The sequence below is a fragment of the Meriones unguiculatus genome, chromosome 12, assembly GCF_030254825.1.
Source record: "Meriones unguiculatus strain TT.TT164.6M chromosome 12, Bangor_MerUng_6.1, whole genome shotgun sequence".
In the NCBI taxonomy this organism is placed as follows: domain Eukaryota; kingdom Metazoa; phylum Chordata; class Mammalia; order Rodentia; family Muridae; genus Meriones; species Meriones unguiculatus.
Genome location: NC_083360.1, coordinates 11,295,684 through 11,316,108, shown reverse-complemented (window position 1 = coordinate 11,316,108; position 20,425 = coordinate 11,295,684). Strand labels below are relative to the sequence as shown.

The 20,425-nt window shown below is 41.1% G+C and overlaps 1 protein-coding gene across 2 annotated transcripts in view; it reads left to right on the top strand.

Annotated features, from left to right (window-relative positions):
• Tbc1d19 (TBC1 domain family member 19) overlaps nucleotides 1-20,425 on the top strand; it is a 133,026-nt gene that overhangs the window by 67,957 nt on the left and 44,644 nt on the right. For both annotated transcript variants that reach the window (XM_060365309.1, XM_060365310.1), the window contains 2 exons: nucleotides 16,871-16,955; nucleotides 19,572-19,616. In XM_060365309.1, coding sequence (XP_060221292.1) covers nucleotides 16,871-16,955; nucleotides 19,572-19,616 — 130 coding nt within the window. The remainder of the gene's footprint in view (nucleotides 1-16,870; nucleotides 16,956-19,571; nucleotides 19,617-20,425) is intronic.

The following is a 20,425-nucleotide window of genomic DNA, read 5'->3' as shown; positions in this document are numbered from 1 at the left end:
GGTTGCAACTGTAAAGTCTCTTGGTGGTGCTAACAAGAGCTTGCGAGGTGACAAATGCACCTCACTTGCTGAACAGTCAGTGAGCAAGAGTTACAGCTTCTGCAGTTAATGCCAGAAGTAACCCATAGTGCATCTTCATGTCCCCACATACGTCACTTATATGCAAAGAAACTTGAAAGTGAGCAAGTCAGACAGTAGAATCATTTTCAAACAGTGGATGCATTTTCTGAGGAAAAACAGAATGATCTTCAGGAAATCCTTCTGATCACCACAGTGTATAAACTGTAGGTCCTCTGAAGGGCCGCAGTGTAAGAGAGGAGCAGGACTGTGCAGTGTGTTTGGCAGTTGCTCTAGACTGCTTATGTAAAGCATCCGCATTCAACACCGAGTACCTGACATGTAGCATTTAATCTCAGCTTCCCAGTGTAATCAATATTTCAGTTAAAATTCCATTCTTTTTAGATTTTACAGATTTTTTCCAGTCACGTCTCATGACTACTGTTGCTGCTTTTAATCTTTAAAAAAACACTCAATAAAATTATTAAATAATAATTATTAATTATATGCACTGCACAGCATGTATCATGAATTTATGATAACTTTTGCATGACTGAAATGTTATGATATTGAATGTCAATTTCCTCTGTGCCCTTCCTCCCAGTCTCTGGCAACCATCATTCTAATCTCCGCTGCTGTGCATTTGACTGTTTAGAAATCTCAAACCAATATGACCTTCTATCTTTGTCTGTCTGTGACAGGCTTATCCCAATTAGTAGTATCCTCCATATTCACTGTCTGTCTCACGTAGCAAGATGTCCTTATTTTATTTTTATTAATTACACTTTATTCACTTTGTATCCCCCCTTGTAGTTCCCTTCCTCCTCCCCTCCCAATCCCTCTCTTCCTCCACCCTCTGCATGCATGCCCCTCCCCAAGTCTACTGGTAGGGGAGGACTTCTTTTCCTTCCTTCTGATCCTAGTCAATTAGGTCTCATCAGGAGTGGCTGCATTGTCTTCCTCTGTGGCCTGGTAAGGCAGCTCCCCCCTCAGGAGGAGGTAATTAAAGAGTAGGCCAGTCAGTTCATGTCAGAGCCAGTCCCTGTTCCTATTACTATGGAACCCACTAGGAACTGAACTGTCATGGGCTACATCTGTGCAGGGGTTCTAGTTTATCTCCATGTATGCTACTTGGTTTGACTATCAGTCTCAGGGAAGACCCATGTGCCCAGATTTTTGTTGCTCTCCTTGTGGAGTTCCTGTCCCTTCCAGGTCTTACTAACTCCCATTTCTTTCATAAGGTTTCCTGTGGTCTCCTCAAAGGTTGGCCATAAGTCTCAGCATCTGCTTTGATAGTCTGCAGGGCAGAGCCTTTCAGAGGCCCTCTGTGGCAGGCTCCTAACTTGTTCCCTGTTTTCTTCTTCTTCTGATGTCCATCCTCTTTTCCTTTCTGGATGGGAATTGAGCATTTTAGCCAGAGTTCTCCCTCTTGATTTGTTTCTTTAGGTGTACAGATTTTAGTAGGTTTATACTATATTATACGTCTATATGAGTGAGTATGTACTGTGTGTGTCTTTCTGTTTCTGGGATAGCTCACTCAGGATGATCTTCTCTAGTTCCCACTATTTACCTGCAAATTTCATGATTTCTTTGTTTTTTTTATTGCTGAGTAGTATTCCATTGTGTAAATGAACCATACTTTCTGTATCCATTCCTCAGCTGAGGGGCATCTGGGCTGTTTCCAGCTTCTGGCTATTACAAATAAAGCTGCTACAAACATGGTTGAGCAGATGTCCTTATTGTGTACTTGAGCCTCTTTTAGATATATGCCCAGGAGTGGTATGGCTGGATCTTGGGGGATGCCCTTCTTTTAAAAGACTAAATATTCTTCTTCTGTGTATATATACTGTTTTCTTTAGTCATTTTTCTAAATAAGCTGCAGTGTGGATCTTTATCCTAATTGCATAAAGACAGGATAATTTGAGGAATTACTCAATTCTGTTTTTCATGGTTATTAATAAATACTTTTTATGATGATATTTTAAAGTTATTTTATAATTAGTGATTATTTCAAGCTTTTTAAGCAAATCAATATACTTGCAAATGATGTGATTTTATATATAAAAGACCCCAAAAACTTCACCAGGAAGCATGTTTTTAGCAAAGTAATAGGATACAAAATTAACACACAAAAAAATCAGTAGCCTTTCTATATAGAAAGGACAAAAAGAAATCAGGGAAACAGGACCTTTCACAATAACCCAAAACAACAGCAACAACAACAACAAAATCCTTGTGATTACACTTAATAAGCACATAAAAGACTTGTATAGGAATAATGTGTCCCTCTAAAAATAATAACTTCAAAGCATTTATGAATTCTAAAGTTGCTGACAGTTGGTCAAATATTATCTACATGCAAAAAAATAAATAGTTCGGAGGGCTGGTAAACAGCCATATAACTCCTAAAAAAACGACTAAGGATTTAGTGGAACATGTATGGTGTTGCTGTGGACCACATTTGTTTTTCTTTATTGTTTAAATTTTCTAAAACTTTATCTATCTATCTGTCTGTCTGTCTATCTCTCTGTCTGTCTGTCTGTCTGTCTGTCTATCTATTGCAATCTTTTCACTTTTTTCCCTGGCTATAGCCCCTTTCCTCATCTCCTCCTAGTCCTACCCTCCCTCCCTTGTCTCCTCCTATGCCCCTTCCATAGTCCACTGATAGGGAAGGACCTCCTCCCTTTCTCTCTGACTCTAGCCTATCAGGTCTCATCAGGACTGGCTGCATCATCTTCCTCTGTGGCCTGGCAAGGCTGCACCCACCAGGGGGAGGTGACCAAAGAGCCAGCCACTGAGTTCATGTCAGAAATAGCCACTGTCCTCTTTACTAGGGAACCCACTTGGGAACTGAGCAGCCTATGGGCATCCTCTGAGAAAGGGGGTCTATTTCCAGTCACATTTACAGTCATTTGAAGCATGTATATCACATATGATCAATTCAAAGCCATAAACTTTTTGATTTCTTCAAGTGTTTTCATGACATTGGTATCCTCTTCTAGTTGCTTTGAAATATATTCTAGAGAGTTTTCATCAAGATTTACTCTATTGTGCTGTAGAAAACCAGAGCCAATTCTTCTTCCATGTGTGTGGGCTTACTCTACAATCATGTTTTATCCCTTCCTCACCCCGGTGTCTCTGATTTCATATAGGTTATTTATATATTTAATATGCAATGCTATCACATGTATCATTAACTAGTTCAAAACCAAACTATTCTCAAAGATAATTAAGCTTTTCTCTAATTATTTTTCACAATGCATTTTTACCTCAGGGACTCCTGTCAGCTCAAGGTCACGGTATGCATAAATTAGCATAAATTAGGTGAAAATATGTACCCATTGACTTTTTTTATATATTGCCTGATGAATTCAGACATCTTCCTGAAATAAACTGCTGTATTATGGATGACTAAGAAAAAAAACAAAACAAAACAACAACAACCAACAAAACAAAAAAAAAGACTTGTATAAATAAAAACTTTAAGACACTGAAGAAAAAACAAATGAAGGAAACACCAGAAGATAGAAAGAACTCCCATGCTCATGGTTTAATATTAATATTGTGAATGTGACAATGATCCCGAAAGCAATCCACAGATTCAACACAATCCTCATTAAAATTCCAACACAGTTCAAAGAAATTGAACCAACTATCTTCAACTCCATATGGAAATACACACGCACACCAAAAAAACAAAACAAGACCAAACAACAACAACAACAACAAAAAAAAACAGGATGGCAAAAAAAAAAAATCCCAATAATGAAAGAACTTTTGGAGGAATCACCATCGCATATTTCAAGTTGTATTGCAGAGCTTCAGTAATCAAAACAGCATAGTACTGCCATAAAAACGGACACATTGATCAATGGAATGGAATTGAAGACACAGACATAAGTTCGCATACCTGTGGGCATGTGAGTTTTGAAAAGAAAACCAAAAATTACACATTGGAGAAACTAAAGCATCTTCAACAATTGGTGCTCATCAGACTGGATGGCTGCACGTAGAAGAAAGAAAATAGATCCATACTTGTCACTGTGTACAAAATTCAACTTAAATGGATCAAGGAGCTCATCTTAAGACCAAACACCCTAAATCTGATAGAAGAGAAAAGGCAGAATAGGCTTGAACTCGTTGGCACACAGAATACCGATGACAGAGCACTAACATCAACAGTTAAGGAATGGGGCCTCATGAAGTTTCTCTGTGGCAAAGGCCTCCATCATTTGAGCAAAGAAGCAGCCTACAGAATGGGAAAAGATCTTTGCCAATTATACATCTGATAGAGAGATGGTATCTAAAATATATGAAGAACTAAAAACCCTGAATATCAAGAACACAAATAACCGAATTAAGAGGGTACAGAACTAAGCAGAGTGTTCTCCAAAGATGAAGCGCAATTAGATGAAACTTAAAGAAATGTTCAACATCTTTAGCCATAAGGGAAATACAAATTAAAACAATTTTGAGATTTCATATTACCCTGGTCAGAATGGCCAAGATCAATAAAACAAATAATAGCACGTGCTGGCAAGGATGCGGAGAAAGGTGGGTACTCACTCATTCCTGGTGAGAGTGCAGACTGGTACAACCACTGTGGAAATAGGTGTGGTGATTCCTCAGAAAGCTGAGCTTGATCTACCTCAAGATACAGCTATACTACTCGTAGGCATATATCCAAAAGACACTTCCTCCTACTACAGATACTTGTTCATCTATGTTTATTGATGCTTTGTTCATAGTAGCCAGAAATTTGAAACAGCTTAAATATCCACCAAGTGATAAATAGATAATGAAAATGTAGTACATTTATACAGCAGGACAGTATTTAGCTGTTAAGAAAAATGAAATTAGCAGGTAAGTAGATAGAGCTAGAAAAAAAAAATCATCCAAAGTGAGGTAAACCAGATATCATAAAGACAAACATGATATGTTTTCTCTTATATGTGGATGTTAGGTTTTAAGCCCTTGATATGTGTGCTACAATCCAGATAACCCCAAAGGTTAGGTACCTAGTAAGGGAGTAGGGGTAAGGAGAAGATCTCCCAAGCACTGAGCAATAGAATATAGTGTTATTGAGAGTATCTCTCATGGAATAGTAAAGAGAGTATAGTATTATGGACAAAGGGAAAACTAGAATTAAGGATTAAATAGGGAGGGAAATGGGAGAGATGAGCAAAGGAAGGAATGTAGAAAGGGACAGCTAAAACTAAGGGCTATTTGAAAAACCATATTGATACCACTATTGTAGAAGCTTCCTAAAAATACACATATATGAAATGTAGTCACCAAATAATAGGGGAGAGAATGCCCCAGCTAGACATCTTATGGCACCATGTAGAACCTCTAGTGCCAGGAATGGGTTACATCTTGTTGAGGTGTTGACCAAAAGTTCCCTATGGAAATCTCCAAATACCATGGGCTATTACCAAAGCTATTGATTACTCTCTACAACCTATTGGTAAGACACTATTGCTGAAGACAACACATGTCGTCCAGCACTGAGAAGTTGAGCTGATGCCTGACTAGAAGCGTCAGCCCTACTGACTGTCATTCATGGTAGTGGAAGGGAAAGGTAATTATCGATATTGCCTAGCTATAAGCACTGAGGTCTTAGTGTAGGCCTCAGCCCATAGCAGTCAGTGACTTACCCACAGGATACACTGGCGCAGTAGCAGCACGAATGTTCGCATGATAACAGACCACTTTTAAAATGGGTTTAGGCTCGCTCTGTGAGACAGAACCTATGCCTGACACTGACAGAGTGGCCAGGAACATGAAACTACACAGGTCATGGACCTAGGAGAAAACCTACAACTGTTAATTTGTTGTAGTTCTTTTTTTTTAATTATTCTTTATTAATTACACTTTATTCACTTTGTATCCCTCCCTGTGGTTCTCTCCCTCCTCCCGTCTCAATCCCTCCCTTCTTCCACCCTCTGCATGCATGCCCCTTGCAAGTCCACTGATAGGGGAGATCTTCTCCTTCCTTCTGGTCCTAGTCAATTAGGTCTCATCAGGAGTGGCTGCATTGTCTTCTTCTGTGGCCTGGTAAGGCTGCTTCCCCCTCAGGGGGAGGTAATTAAAGAGCAGGCCAATCAGTTCATGTCAGACACAGTCCCTGTTCCTATTACAATGGAACCCACTTGGATACTGAAGTGCCATGATCTACATCTGTGCAGGGGTCTTAGGTTATCTCTATGCATAGTCCTTGATTGGAGTATCAGTCTCAGGAATGACCCCAGTGCTCAGATTTTTTTGGATAGCCAGAAGCTGGAAACAGCCCAGATCCCCCTCAGTGGAGGAATGGATACAGAAATTGTGGTACAACTACACAATGGAATATTACTCAACAATAAAAAATAAGGAAATCATGAAATTTGCAGGTAAATGGTGGAATCTGGAAAAGATCATCCTGAGTGAGCTATCCCAGAAGCAGAAAGACACACAGGTATATACTCACTCATATAGACATATAATATAGGATAATCATACTAAAATCTGTACACCTAAAGAAACTAATCAAGAGGGAGGACTCTTGCTAAAATGCTCAGTTCCTATCCAGAAAGGCAAAGAGGATGGACATCAGAAGAAGGAGAAAAGAGGGAACAAGTCAGGAGCCTGACACAGAGGGCCTCTGAAAGGCTCTGCCCTGCAGACTATCAATGCAGATGCTGAGACTTATGGGCAACCTTTGGGCAGAGTGCAGGGAATCGTAGGAATGAAGTGGGAAACAGTAAGATCTGGAGAGGACAGGAACTCCACAAGGCAGTGGTTCTTAACCTTCCTAATTCTGTGACTTGTTAATACAGTTCCTTATGTTGTGGTGACCTAGAATTATTTCATTGCTACTTCATAACTGTGATATTGTTACTATTAGGAATCATAATGTAGACAGCTGATATGTCACTCCTATGCTTCTCAACCCATGGGTTGTGCTAAAGGAACATAGTAATAAAATGGCTCCTAATGACATACTGCTATACCGATAAATCAATGCTTCCCTCAGCTCTCACCAGAGAAGCTTCTTCTTGCAATAGATGGGAATTAACACAAAGATCCAGAATTGGACAATATGCGGAAAGTGAGAGAGTTTGGGGCACTCCATCCTAAATTAATCAATCTCCTCTCCTTAAGCCTCAGAGCCACATGGAAGAAGAGACAGAAAGATTCTAAGATCCAGAGATGGTGGATGACTCCAGGGACAGTATCTTCCAGACACAACAAGACTGATACACATGTGGACTCACAGAAACTGTGACAGCACATACATCACAGCCTGTATTGGTTCAAGCCAGATGGTGTCCAGCACTGAGAGAGGCAAGGGAACACAGGCTCCCATCCCTAACCAAGAAGCTATCTGCAGTTGACACCCACTGACAAAGAGGAAATCAGTTCTTTTTTCCAATAGACTGTCAACAGTTCTATCCACCACACTCCAGGACAGGCCCCATGCCCAGAATTAGTTGGCCAATACAAAACAAACTCAGTGTTATTTTTGTAGACTTTTTATTTCATTTTGCTTTGTCTTGGATTTTTTTTTTTTGTCTTAGCAATGTTTGCGTGCATGTTTTTATTTATTTTGTTAAAGGAAGAAAAAAGAACAATGTTCAGTGGAGTAGGAGGTGGTGAAGAACCAGGAGGAATTGCGAGAAGGAAACATGATTAAAATAAGATATGTGAAATTTTTTCAATATAATTATGATAAAATTAGTCTGAAGTATTGAAAGTTTAATATATATCATTGTATGCATTAAAAACAGTCCACTGTGTGAGTTCTTTTTCTTCAGGGAAAATTTTCTATATTTTTATCTATACATGTGTATGTGTATGTCAGTGAAAACAGTAAGATAGGGAAACTTTTCTCATCTTTATGTTCCCATTGTCAGTTTTCTAGCAACACAGCTGCTCTAAGGAAAACTGTTAATGATGACAGAGTAAAACTGGCTTTTCTGGCATACTGAGGGTTCCTATTCCTCCCATCTGATGAGAGTTTATTTAATATTGTGAATAGACTGGAGAATTATGTGGCGTGTGACAAGCTGGTACCCAGTTCAGCAGGGGGACTCTCCAGTGGTCTTCAAGGCAGCCTGACCATGTCACGCCTGCAGAAGGCTTGCCCCTGAGCATCTGTTTCTGCTGCTTCTGTATCTTAGGATGCAGCACACATGCTGCAGAGATAATATTTTCAATACAAAGTCAACCTCCTAACATCTCAATTTTAGTTTTTAGTTTTCATGAAATACTTTTTAAATTTAATTTTGTTTTTTTTAAATTTGTTTGACATCCCAAGGGTGCTCCCTCCTTCCTCTCCTCCCCCTCCCCCACTTTCTCTCTTTCCCCTTCCTCTCTCCCTTTCCCCCAAAAAAGGAGAGCTCCCCTGCCCATATCAACCTTTTCTAGCACATCAAGTCACATCAGGACTGGGCCTATCTTCATCCTCTGAGGCCAGACAAGGCATCCCTGCCAGAGGGAAGTTATCCAAAAGCAGGCAAGAGAATCCATGTTAGAAACAGCCCCTCCATCTCCACTCAGCAGGCAACCCATATCAAGACCAAGAAGCCTGTTGCTACATGTGTGCAGGGGCCTAGGTCTAGACCATGCATGCTCAGTCTCTAAAAGCCCCCATGGGACTGGGTAAGTTGTCTCTGTTGGTATTCTTGTGTGGTTCCTGTCCCTTGCAGTTCCTTCTCTCTTCCCCAGCACTGCCATGGGACCGCCCCACACTTGGCTGCAAGTCCCACCATCTGTCCTATCTGCTGCTGGCTGGAGCTCTCCCAGACTACAGTCAAGTTAGGCTCCTGTCTGCAAGCAGAGCAGAGCATCATTAGTAGTGCCAGGGGCTGGCTCTCTACAGTGGGACGGGCCAATTATTGGTTGGGCTTTCCCTCAATCTTTGCTCCCTCTTTATCCCTGCACTTCTTGCAGGCAGGGTAATTTTTGGATCACAGGTTTTGTTGGTGGGTTGTTGTTCCCCTCCTTCCACTGGTCCTGTCTGGCTAGGAGGTGGTCACTTCAGTCTTCATGACCCCTCTCCCCCTTTAGGAGTCTCAGCTAGAGCCACACCCATGTCCTCCCTATCCAGTTGCAAGCCTCCAGCCTGACAAGGAGATGCCCCCCAGTTTCCCTCCTCTCACCTCCCCTACACTGTTTTCCCCCATCCGATTGCTTACCCTTGTTTTCCTTCCCGTTTCAGCTCCTGTCCAGTTCCCTCTCTCCATCCACTTCTACTGTCTATCCTGTTTCCCTTCTGAGTGACATTCAGGTGCCCTCCCTTGGGCCCTTCTTCTTACTTAGAGTCTGGGTTACTTGTTCTTTCGGTCTGTGGACTGTAGTATGGTTATCCTGTAATATAGGTCTAATATCTGCGTATAAGTGAGTACATACTATGTGCCTCTTTCTGGGTCTGAGTCACCCCACTTAGGATGATCTTTTCTAGTTCTATCCATTTGTCTGCAAATTTCATGTGGTTTTTTTGTTTGTTTGTTTGTTTGTTTTTAATAGCTGAGAAGTAGTCCATTGTATAAATATACAATTTCTTACAAATATTTAGTGATACTGAGTTTTCAGTTACCCCAGAGTTTTTAAATGTGTTCAATCATAAACCATCCATTATTCAGCAAAAGTAAATTGGTTGGTTTAACAGAACTATTTAGGTTCCTGTACTAAATGGCATTATCACAGTGTCCATAAGTTAACATATCCAAAGCACATAAAATTTCCTAGAAAAGAATCCATGTAATAAAGAAGGAGGATTTACTCTGTGCTCCATGCTAAATCTTCATCATATGTAGCATGTTCGGAGTATCAGAGCTGGAAAATCATGCTGCATTTGTAGTATGTTCTGTCACTGAATGGGGTTTAAGAAAGGCCCAAGGCAATCAGGAATTTTCCTCTGCAGTGTGTGTTCACATGCGATTGGGTACACACAAGTACAAGTTCACATGCATGTGTGTGTGTCTACGTGTAGAAATCGCCATCATCAATGCCAGAAGTCTTACTTCCTCTTATTTCATCTGGGGATCCTCTGTCTGCACCTTCCAAGTGCTGGTACTGGAATGACGAGCAGGCCACCACACCCACCTAGCAGTCTGGGGGTGGGGTGTAGGGGATCTGAACTCTGGTCTTCATGATTGCAGAGCAAGTACTTTCCCTATTGCACTGTCAACCCAGCCTCTAGGCATTTTTTATTTATGTATCAAAGGACCGAATGTTCTGACATAAACACTGTTGGGTGTTAGGACAAGATGGTATTTATTAAAGCTTATATCTTTGGGGGAATTGGGAGAATTGTAGATCTATAAATAGAATTTGACAAGTATAATAGAGGTTTATGTTCAGTTCTATGCAAAAGCAGTTAAAATTCTACAATTGCACAGAGGTCAGTAGAATGGAAATGTTTTAATCAATGTTTAATTCTTTTATTGTTTGAGAATTTCATACATGCATATAAAATATGCATTCACATTTCCTCGTTTGTTAAAAAAACAACACCAACACCAAAACATTGAGTCCAGTTAGGGCTGTAGTGATGGAGGACCGTCTCCTGTAGTGTGGGTAGCCTGTCAGAGGGTGCATCTCCGAAGAAAACAGATGTTCCCTCTCATCAGTCTTCAGTTGCTGATAGTTTGGCAGCTTGGGTGGGACTTCTTGAGTCCCCCCGCCCCCACGTCTGGACAGTTTGTCTAGCTTGATCTTATGCAGGCCTTGAGCATGTAGTCACAGCCATTGTGAGGTAATGTGTACAACTGGTCAGGCCCTCTTCAGTAGCCTTTCTTCTCTTGGTCAAGAATATCTGGGATCCTGTGTTCACGAGCTTCCGTGTGCTTTACCTACTGGCATTCTTAGTCAGCTTTGCGAATTTCCCGCCGTTTTCTCATCTCCAGTGTTTTAGTCTGGGATTCCTAAGCTATTACTTCCCAAAAATTATCTCCCCTCCTTTTTTCTTCTGTCTCTCCTTCTTTTGAACTCTACAACGTATGTACAGAGGTCAGTGTAATGTCGCAGGTTCTGCTGTCTCTGTTCACTTTACTGTTTTGTTTTTTTTTCCTTCTTTTCCCCAAACCCATTTGTTCCTTTGCTTTATTCTCAGCTCTGATGAATATATTCTGCCTGGTCAAATCTGCCTTTCATCCTTCCAGTGAATTTTCATTTCAGATATTGTCTTTCCTACCTCCAGAGTCACTTTTTTGTTTTGTTGCTGTTTTTCTGAGTTTGTTGTCTCTTGGTTGGGTTTCCATTTTATACAAATTTCAGTTTATTTTCTCCACATATGTCTTTATGTGAGCATTTTTGAGATCATTATCCCAACACCCAAACCTATTAAATTTGCCATCAGATCTTTTCAGGAACAATTTCATTTGACTTTTTCTTTTAAATGGCTCATACTTTCCAGTTTCTTTATTCTTATGATTTTTGTTGAAAACTGGACATTTGAGTATAATAATATATCTCTGAAAATTACATTCTACTCACTTCTCAGCCCATATTTTTTCTGTTATTGTGTGGAATTTCTGTTTTTCTTTCTTTGATTTTTATAAGTTATTTCTGATATCAGCATGAGATATAATGCTGAGGTCTTTACAAAGCTTTTCTGAGCCTGCACTTTGACCTGGGCATGTAAGATTACTCCCTAACTTTCTCCATAGTTGTGGGCATTTGCTCTAATGACCTGTCTCCTAACAAGAAGACAGAAGAATGAAGTAGGGGTAGGATGATTATCTCTTTAAATCCCAGGGCCTTCACGTCAAATAGACAGCAGTGAGCAGGCAGTAGTGGAGGTCTGTGTAATACTGTGACCTACCCTTCTTCTCCATCTCCACCATCTGCCTCTGCACCACTCTGGGCAGTAGTCATCAGCAGTCAGGACGCAGGTGTCCGAGGTAATGTGCAGCTATACAATACCATAAGGAAGGAGCTGTCAACTCCCATTCTGACATGGAATTCTGAGTCAAATTCCTCTGTAATTAAGGAAACAGCAGGCATGCTGGAATTTGCTAGGTTATACATTTTAAAATGGTAACTAGAAAACTGAAATCTGGTTACTGATAGATTAAGTAAAAAAAATCACAGTTGTCTTTGGTGAGGTTATGTGTGGTAGTTGTTTGCTTTATTTAGAAGAGCCTTAAGAACATATACACAGCTGTTTGTCAACAGTGTAGAGTGGCGAGTGGGGAAATGCTGCTGTGTTTCAAGCTGGCATCGACTAGATTAACCACAATTTATTACCGGAGGTCCCTCTGAAAATCCCAGGATGTCAGTAGACTCCATGCTTCCCAGATAGTTATATCAGACCCAGCACAGTAGTTGTTTGGATGGAAGGTAGCTTTGTGTGCTTCCTGCTTCATTATCTCAGTAGAATTTTCTTGGTATATAAATTTTTTAATTATATTTATTTATGTATTTATTTATTTACTTTGTATGTCGGCTGTAGCCCCCTCCCTCGTCTCCTCCCAGTCACATCCACCCTCTCCCTAGTCCACTGATAGAGTAGGTCCTCCTCCCCTTCTATCTGACCCTAGTCTATCAGGTCTCATCTAGACAGTCTTGGTCTAACACTTGGTCTAACTGTGGTAGCAACCACAGTTCATATTTCTGTCTGGTTTCTTACAGTTTTTCAGTAATGGAGATTCCTGCTGTGAGTAATCTCAGCCAGGACATGCATTTTTTTTTCTTAATTTGTAAGTGATCACACCCTTCTGAGGGTATACCCTAGCAGATTTACAACAAATCTGTCATCTCCTTACAGAAAAATCAGAGCTAAACCTGCTCAGTCTAGAGCGGAGTTGGCAGCTCTCGGCTTGTACCCCAGGGTTGCATCCCAGTACACACTGTCTAACACACTACCTCTGGCATTCTCACTTTACAGGCCTAGTGTTCTCCTGAGAGAAGTCTCAGATGTCTTGCCTTCCCAAGGCCGCAGGCAGCAGGGCCTCTATGGGGATATATTTAAGCACAGAGCTTCTTCTAAAGTTACTGTGCTACCACAGCCTGCTAAACTGAGGGGACGTTGACATAGGCTTTCCTTAGGGTTCCTCTCTGATGCAGCAATAGATTATTACAGCATATTGGAGTATTTTCCTTTGTTTAGATTTAGTTATTTTATCCGTCTATTGTTGTATTAGCTTATTGCTGTGACTTATGCATTTTTATAATTCACTGGCTTAAAGTAAATAAATCCTTTGAGATTCTGAAACACAGAAATGAATGATTTTACCTGGCTACATTCACAGGTTTTCACAGGGCTGTGTTATTTCTTGGGATTCTGAAGAAGAACCCATTTTTTTCCTTTCCCTTCTTCTGGAATGCTCTCATTCTTTGCCTCACAGCTGCTTCCCTCATTTTTTAAGCCAATAGAGAGCTAGCATCTCACTTTGACCTAGTTGCCTTTTGGTCTCACTTATGAAGAGCCTTATAATTACATTGGGTCCAGTATTTAATCTTGAATAATCTTACCAGTTGCAGACTGTCAATTTAATGGCCTCTATCAGACCAATTTTTTAATTTTTTAATTTTTGAAATTATAATTATCTCATTTCTGCCTTCCCTTTCCTTCCTCCACACCCTCCCCACAATTTGCTATCTTTTAAATTCATGGCCCCTTTTTCTATAATTGTTTAAAAAGAACTCAAGAAGTTAAACAACAAACCAAGTAATCTAGTTAAAAATGGGGTACAGAACTAAACAGAGAATTTTCAATAGAGGAATATCATATGGCAGAGAAACCCTTAAAGAAATGTTCAATGTCCTTAGCCATCAAAGACAGGAAAATCAAAATGACCCTGAGATTTCACTTTATACCCATCAGAATGGCTAAAATCAAAACCTCAAGTGACAGCACATGGTGGAGAGGATGTAGGGAACCCTCCTCCATTGCTGGTGAGAATATAACCTTATACAACCACTTTGGAAATTAGTCTGGCACTTTCTCAGACAATTGGGAATAGTGCTTCCTCAAGATCCAGCTATACCACTCCTAGGCATATATCCAAAATCTGCTCAAGTATACAACAAGGACATTTGCTCAACCATGCTCGTAGCAGCTTTATTTGTAATAGCCAGAACCTGGACACAACCCAGATGCCCCTCAATGGAGGAATGGATACAGAAATTGTGGTACATTCACACAATGGGATACTATTCAACAATTAATAACTTTCAAATATATTTATATATTCTGAAATACGTAAATACAACCTACTCAGTCCATATAATGTTACTTGTATTTGTTTTCAGAGATCACCATTTGATATTAGATAAGCACTCAGTATGCTCTTCCATAGGGAAGAGCTCTTAGTTGTCTGTAGTTCTTTTTCTAGGGTTGAGGCCTCACGGGACTTTTCCTCCTTCCACACTTCCTCTTGGTCTCTTTCCCGTTCATGTCATGTTTAGGCAACCATGTGGCCTAACATGGGTGTAGCTTTGCACAGTTCTAGGATACACAGTCTCACAGCAAGCTTTCTGCTCTTCTGTTACAATCTTTCTGTCCCTTTTTAAAGTGATCCCGGAGCATTAGGTGAAGGAGTGGTCCCAGAGACCCCCATGTTATTACAGGCTATTGATATACCCTTGGCTGTCCTCCAGAAGTGGAAATAAGTTCCTATTGCTAAAGACACCGTTCACAGGGCCCACGAGGCCCGGGTTGGACTTGACTAAATGCCTCCTCCCTGAGGCCTAGCTTTCCTGACACCAGAAAGCACTATGCCAGCTTCCACGGGAGGCAAGCAACTAGTAGTCCTCCTCAGCTATGATTCCTATGAGCCACCGTAACCAGCATGGCATGATAACCCCTTAGTGGTGTGCATACCTTGACAATAGCCAATTGGGCTTGAGGCCTGTTAAACTTGAGATTATAGCATCATTACAACGTTCTTTCCTTTTCTCTCCTCAATCCCTCCAATGTAATCCCCCCTCCATCTTATTTCATTCAAATCCATGGCCTCTTAGACAGAGTAACATGGAAGGGGGATATCTTCTAATGCTTCAGCTCTAGACAAAGTAGTGCAGGCAACTCAGGAATGCTGAGATCAGAAATATTCTTCTCTAAGAAAAAGTATGCCAGTTGGTTACCCAATACCAAATGGTCAGCCCTAGAAACATATACATAAGTAACATGATAAGGGCTGAGCAGGTTGGATTTATGTATTTAGGAATACACACACACACACACACCACCACCACCACTAACAACAACAACAGTTAAAAAGAAAGATGTCTACCACAGATGTTCTCTAAAAGACTCTACCCAGCAGAGGATTGAAGCAGATGCAGAGACTCACAGCCAATCTTTGGATAGAGCGCAGAGAATCTTATGGAAGAAGGGGGATATAGAAGGACCCCCATACAAGGAGACCAACAAAGCCAAAAAAAAAAAAGCTGGGCCCAGGGGGGACTGCAGAGACTGATGCAGCAATCAAAAACCATGCATAGAGAGGACCTAGACTCGCTGCTCAGATGTAGCCCATAGACAGCCCAGTCTCCATATGGGTCTTGTAGTAAGAGAAGAGACAGTCTCTGATATGTACTCGGTTGCCTGCTTCCTGATCACTTCTCTCTGCTGGGATGACCTAAGCAGCCTACAGAGGAAAGGATCCAGGCAATCCTGCTGAGACCTGATAGGCTAGGGTCAGACAATAGAGGAGGACTTGCCCTAACAGTGAACTAGAGGAGATGGATAGGGTAGGAAGAGGGAGGGAAGAAGGAAGGGTGGGACTGGGAGGAGATGAGGGAGGGGGCTATACCCAGGATACAAAGGGAATGAATTGTAAATGATACTAATGAAAAAAATAAAAAATAATAAAATCATTAAGAAGAAAGAAAGAAAGAAAGAAAAAGAAAGAGAAAGAAAGAAAGAAAGAAAGAAAGAAAGAAAGAAAGAAAGGAAGGAAGGAAGGAAAAAGAGGCCATAAATTTGAATGAAATAAGATGGGTTAGATGGGAGGGGTTGGAGAGAGAAAGGGATAGGAGAAGATATTGTGATGATATGATAATCTCAAAAACATCATAAATCAGGACACACAAAAGAGATGAGATCAATACTTTGATTAATCACATTTTATGACCCTATGATTGTTTGGAGCCCAATGGTCTTTGCCTCATTATTGGAAAATATCCATCATAATAATAGTTCAAAATTAAAAATTTTCTCAGTAGACGCTAAAATTCTTTCTGATCTGGGTTTAATAAAACACTTTAAAATTGTGGTTAAAAACAAACAGCAAAACATGAAATTTGCCCCCTTACCCATTCTTGGATGTGCAGCTAGTGATGTTAAGTGTTTCCATTGTTAGTATCGACAGCCTGATATTCACTTTATACCATTTTATCTGGAAAGGAAATGCGTTTGTCAGCAAACAGTGACTGTATGGTGCCCGCAATTATCCCTGACATGCCCAACTTCTGCTGCACACCAGCTAAGTCTGGTTCCAGTTTCCTACACCCTCAGTGCTTGTGTGTGAATACCCAAGGGTACCCTGGTGTACTTTTCATCTGTTAGGCTTCTCACAGGTGATTTTGGTTTCCAGATAAAACATAGGCAAATCAGCACATAGGTAGCAACTTTCAGCTGTTCAAAGTCTGGGGAGCAAACAGGGACACGTTCCTGTGAGAACTGGCTGCCTTCACAGGGAGGCCCTCTGTGAGCCTTTCATGAAGGTGTGCCTGCTAGAGGGCGCTCTTCCCATTGGAAAACAGCACTGAACTTCAGCAGCCCCACTATGCTTCCCCCTTGTGAAATTACAATTCATTTAATTACTATCAGTTGTTCTATAGCGGTGCTCATCGTTTATTTTTCCAATGTTATATCCAGGTATTACTTTGTTTTTCACGGGATACGTCTGTCCTGGGACACTTTGCGTACAACAGTGCTTCACCACCGAAATCATACATCAGAGGTAATATTTTAACACTCTAAAGAGAAATTACTGAAGACTTATATAATCATTCCCGCAACGTTTGAATATTTTGTATCTTTTATTAGTATTTCCAATTTTTAAACTGAAAATTATTTCCATTTTCTCTGCAATAGCCTTCCTTTCAGTGTCAGCATCCTAGCCTCCACTGGTGCCAGAGACTGGTTTTTGCCATCTCCTGTGCCAAATCTGTCATTTTTCTCCTTCTCATTACTCATGAACCAACCCACCACAGAGATTTATCTTTTCAGTTTTTCTTAAGTTTCTTTTTATAAATTAGTTCTTGAATTCTCGTTCTGCTAAACTTATGATTATCGTATGATATTCTTATAGTTTCTATTCTAGTGGTCTCTCTAACACTACCTCAACATGCCACATCACCATTTCAGTGTCCTGTCAGCACCTGAAGACAGAACTAACGTCAGCCTTCTCTCCTTTTCACTGAGTGGTACACCCAGCACTCAAATCTCGGTGCCTTGTATGTTCGTGGGTGGCCTGTCTGCTGCTTCCACAGAGAAAGAGACCATCGCTGCCTGGGTGTTCAAGCTCTTGCCCTGGGACAGACTGTATCATCTTGTGCTGGAGTCAGGCTCCCTTCCCCAGTGTGGGGCTGCTTTGCTTCTGAAATGAAGACATTAAAAACTCCCTTTCCTTTGTATCTAAAGAGACTGTTGAGGTGGGGATTGGCTCAGTCAATAAACTGCCTGTGGTGCAAACAGGAAGGTCTGACTTTGCTTCCCCAGTAAAAGTTTCTCACAGGTGACTTTAGTTTCCAGATGACACATAGGAAAATCAGCGCACAGTTAGCAACTTTGTTTTCTGCTGTTCAAGTCTGGGGGCAAACAGGGAAAGTGGAGCGGTGTGCCTGTGACCTGACACAGACAGGTCCGAGATGCGCAATGGCAGCCGTCCTGGCTGGACTGGCAGACCGAGATGCGCAATGGCAGCCGTCCTGGCTGGACTGGCAGACCGAGATGCTCAGTGGCCAGCCGTCCTGGCTGGACTGGCAGACCGAGATGCTCAGTGGCCAGCCGTCCTGGCTGGACTGTCAGACCGAGATGCTCAGTGGCCAGCCGTCCTAGCTGGACTGTCAGACCGTAAGGTGGAGAGTGATCTAGGAAGGCGCTGACTTTGATCTCTGGCCTCTGCATGCGAACATCTGTGCATGCACACACACATACTCCTATGTACATGTACACACACACACATGCATACACACACATATATATAGTATATAATACACACAAACGCACACATATACTGCACACACCCCTGCATCTCAGCCGGCACACAGAGTGATTATACAATTTAATTGTAACTACATGAATGGCCAACGTGAGCTCTCATTTTTAAGACCATCTGTCTGCCCACGTCATCTTAAACCTAGTTTTCTTAACTTCCCTGATTATCTCACGGTATGCTTTCGTCATTCCAGCCCCTACATAGCCATATGCATAAAAAGCTGCCCATTCCACCCCCGCAAATTATAGGCCCTTTATGAACTAGCCTGTATGTCATGTCTACCAGCCTACCATCAGTTTCCCTCACGTCTGAACACTGAAACCCTTGAAGCCCATTTAAAAGACGCCAGCAAACAGATTCTATGATTTTGTGGTTTGGCCTAGATTATAATCCCAAAGGCCTAGGTGGGCACCGTACCATGTGCTTGCTGTGCTTGTCTCCGCGTCTGCTGCTCTGATCAACTGTGTGTCTGTTTTCATCATTCTCTTCTTTTCCCCACGCAAAGGTCAGCAGCCCCGCTTTTACTCTTATCTTCTTTCTGCCTTACACACCCAATTTAAAAAACCTTAATAATAAATTTTAATTTAAATACTAATGTAAGAATGACTGTCTTTTTGACAATTCAGAGTTGTGCAGAAACTGTTAAGATGATGCTCTAGAGCCCAGGAATCACAATGGGCTGAGCCCTCTCCCATCAGTCACTAAGGCTTGTCTGCTTACAACCTGGTCTCATGGAGACAGTTTCTCGATTGAGGTTTGATCCTTTCAGATGACTATAGCTTGTGTCAAGTTGACAGAAAAACTAGCCAGCACACACCTAAAGTTATTCAGTGGAAGATGGGAAAGTGAGATGTTGAACATTATAGAGAATGTACTTCCTTGGAACAACTCTGTTTTCAAATGTTCTTCTTCTTTCTCTGGTCATTCAAAGGATGCTGGGAGTCAGGGCATACGTGGCTGTTACATAGTTGAAGATATTTAAATTGAATTCCTCAGCACATTTCCTAAAAACATAAGTTAATGGGATATGGCAAGACTTGCTTTAATAAACAGGCTTGTTAAAATCAGAAATTCAATTTTATGTTTATAAATTATTCTCCAGTGCTTAAGGAAATTTGAAAGCATTGTTTAATCAATATTATTGAGTTTAATTCCTAAAAGGCTTTTCTGGCATCAGATGATTAGCTGACAGATTTTCAGCTAATTCCATATCATGAAATAAAATAAAGTTAGACTATGGTTTTTAAATCCCACATATAATCTATTTCTTATTAGCACATTCACAGAATGTTGGTTTTTAATTTTTTTTTTTTTTTTTTTTTTTTTTTTTACTTACTGTATGCCCTTCTCCTACAGGAAAACTAGGATTAGAAGAATATGCTGTCTTTTATCCACCCAATGGTAAGAGATGCTACTGCTTCCTCTGGAGGGAAATGGGGAAATAGCAGCTTTGTACTGGGGATGTAACTTTCTCATTTTGTCCTTAAAAGGAACACAAGTTATCCTCTAAAATAACACTTCCTTCTATAAAAGGTGTACTTTAGTGGCTTCCTCCATGCTGTGCAGTTTAATGCCAAACTTTGCACAGCCCTCCAGCTCTGCTTGGGACCAGTAATTTTTTAAGAAGCTGAGTCAGCGTCAATGCCCATGTCTAAGGCAAGTAGCTTTCCTTGAGGAGTGCTAACCAGGGCCTTCACTCTGTGTTGCCAGCACAGCACAGGAGCTGGGGGCGGACTGGCCTGTGCTGCGGCTCCTTGTCTTTGTAAGCATCCAGGGTGGTATTCAGTAAATGCGAAGATTGCGAAGAAAAGTATTGACTTGCTAAGAAGTGATCACATATCACCCCGCATTTACCATTTACACGTTCAGTGTCCGGGTCTTTTATGATGCTTAAAAATGTATCATGTAGCTGTCCTTGTCCTGATGGGGTTAAGCTGCACCCTGAGAACTTTTGCTTTAGAGGAGTTAGGAGCGAGCATATGCTTCGTAACCCAGTAGTTCTGTGTTCAGATCCGAGCTCTGCCAACTCACTCCATGACCTTGGAAAGTTACATGACTTCCCTGACCTTGAGTCTCATCAACTTAAGATATGGATAGTGACCACATGTGGTATGTTATAAAATACCAGTTCAGGGCCTGACATATACCCATATACCGAAAGCAGAAAAAGCAGCCATGATTGTGGTAATTAGCAATGTCAAGCACCATCC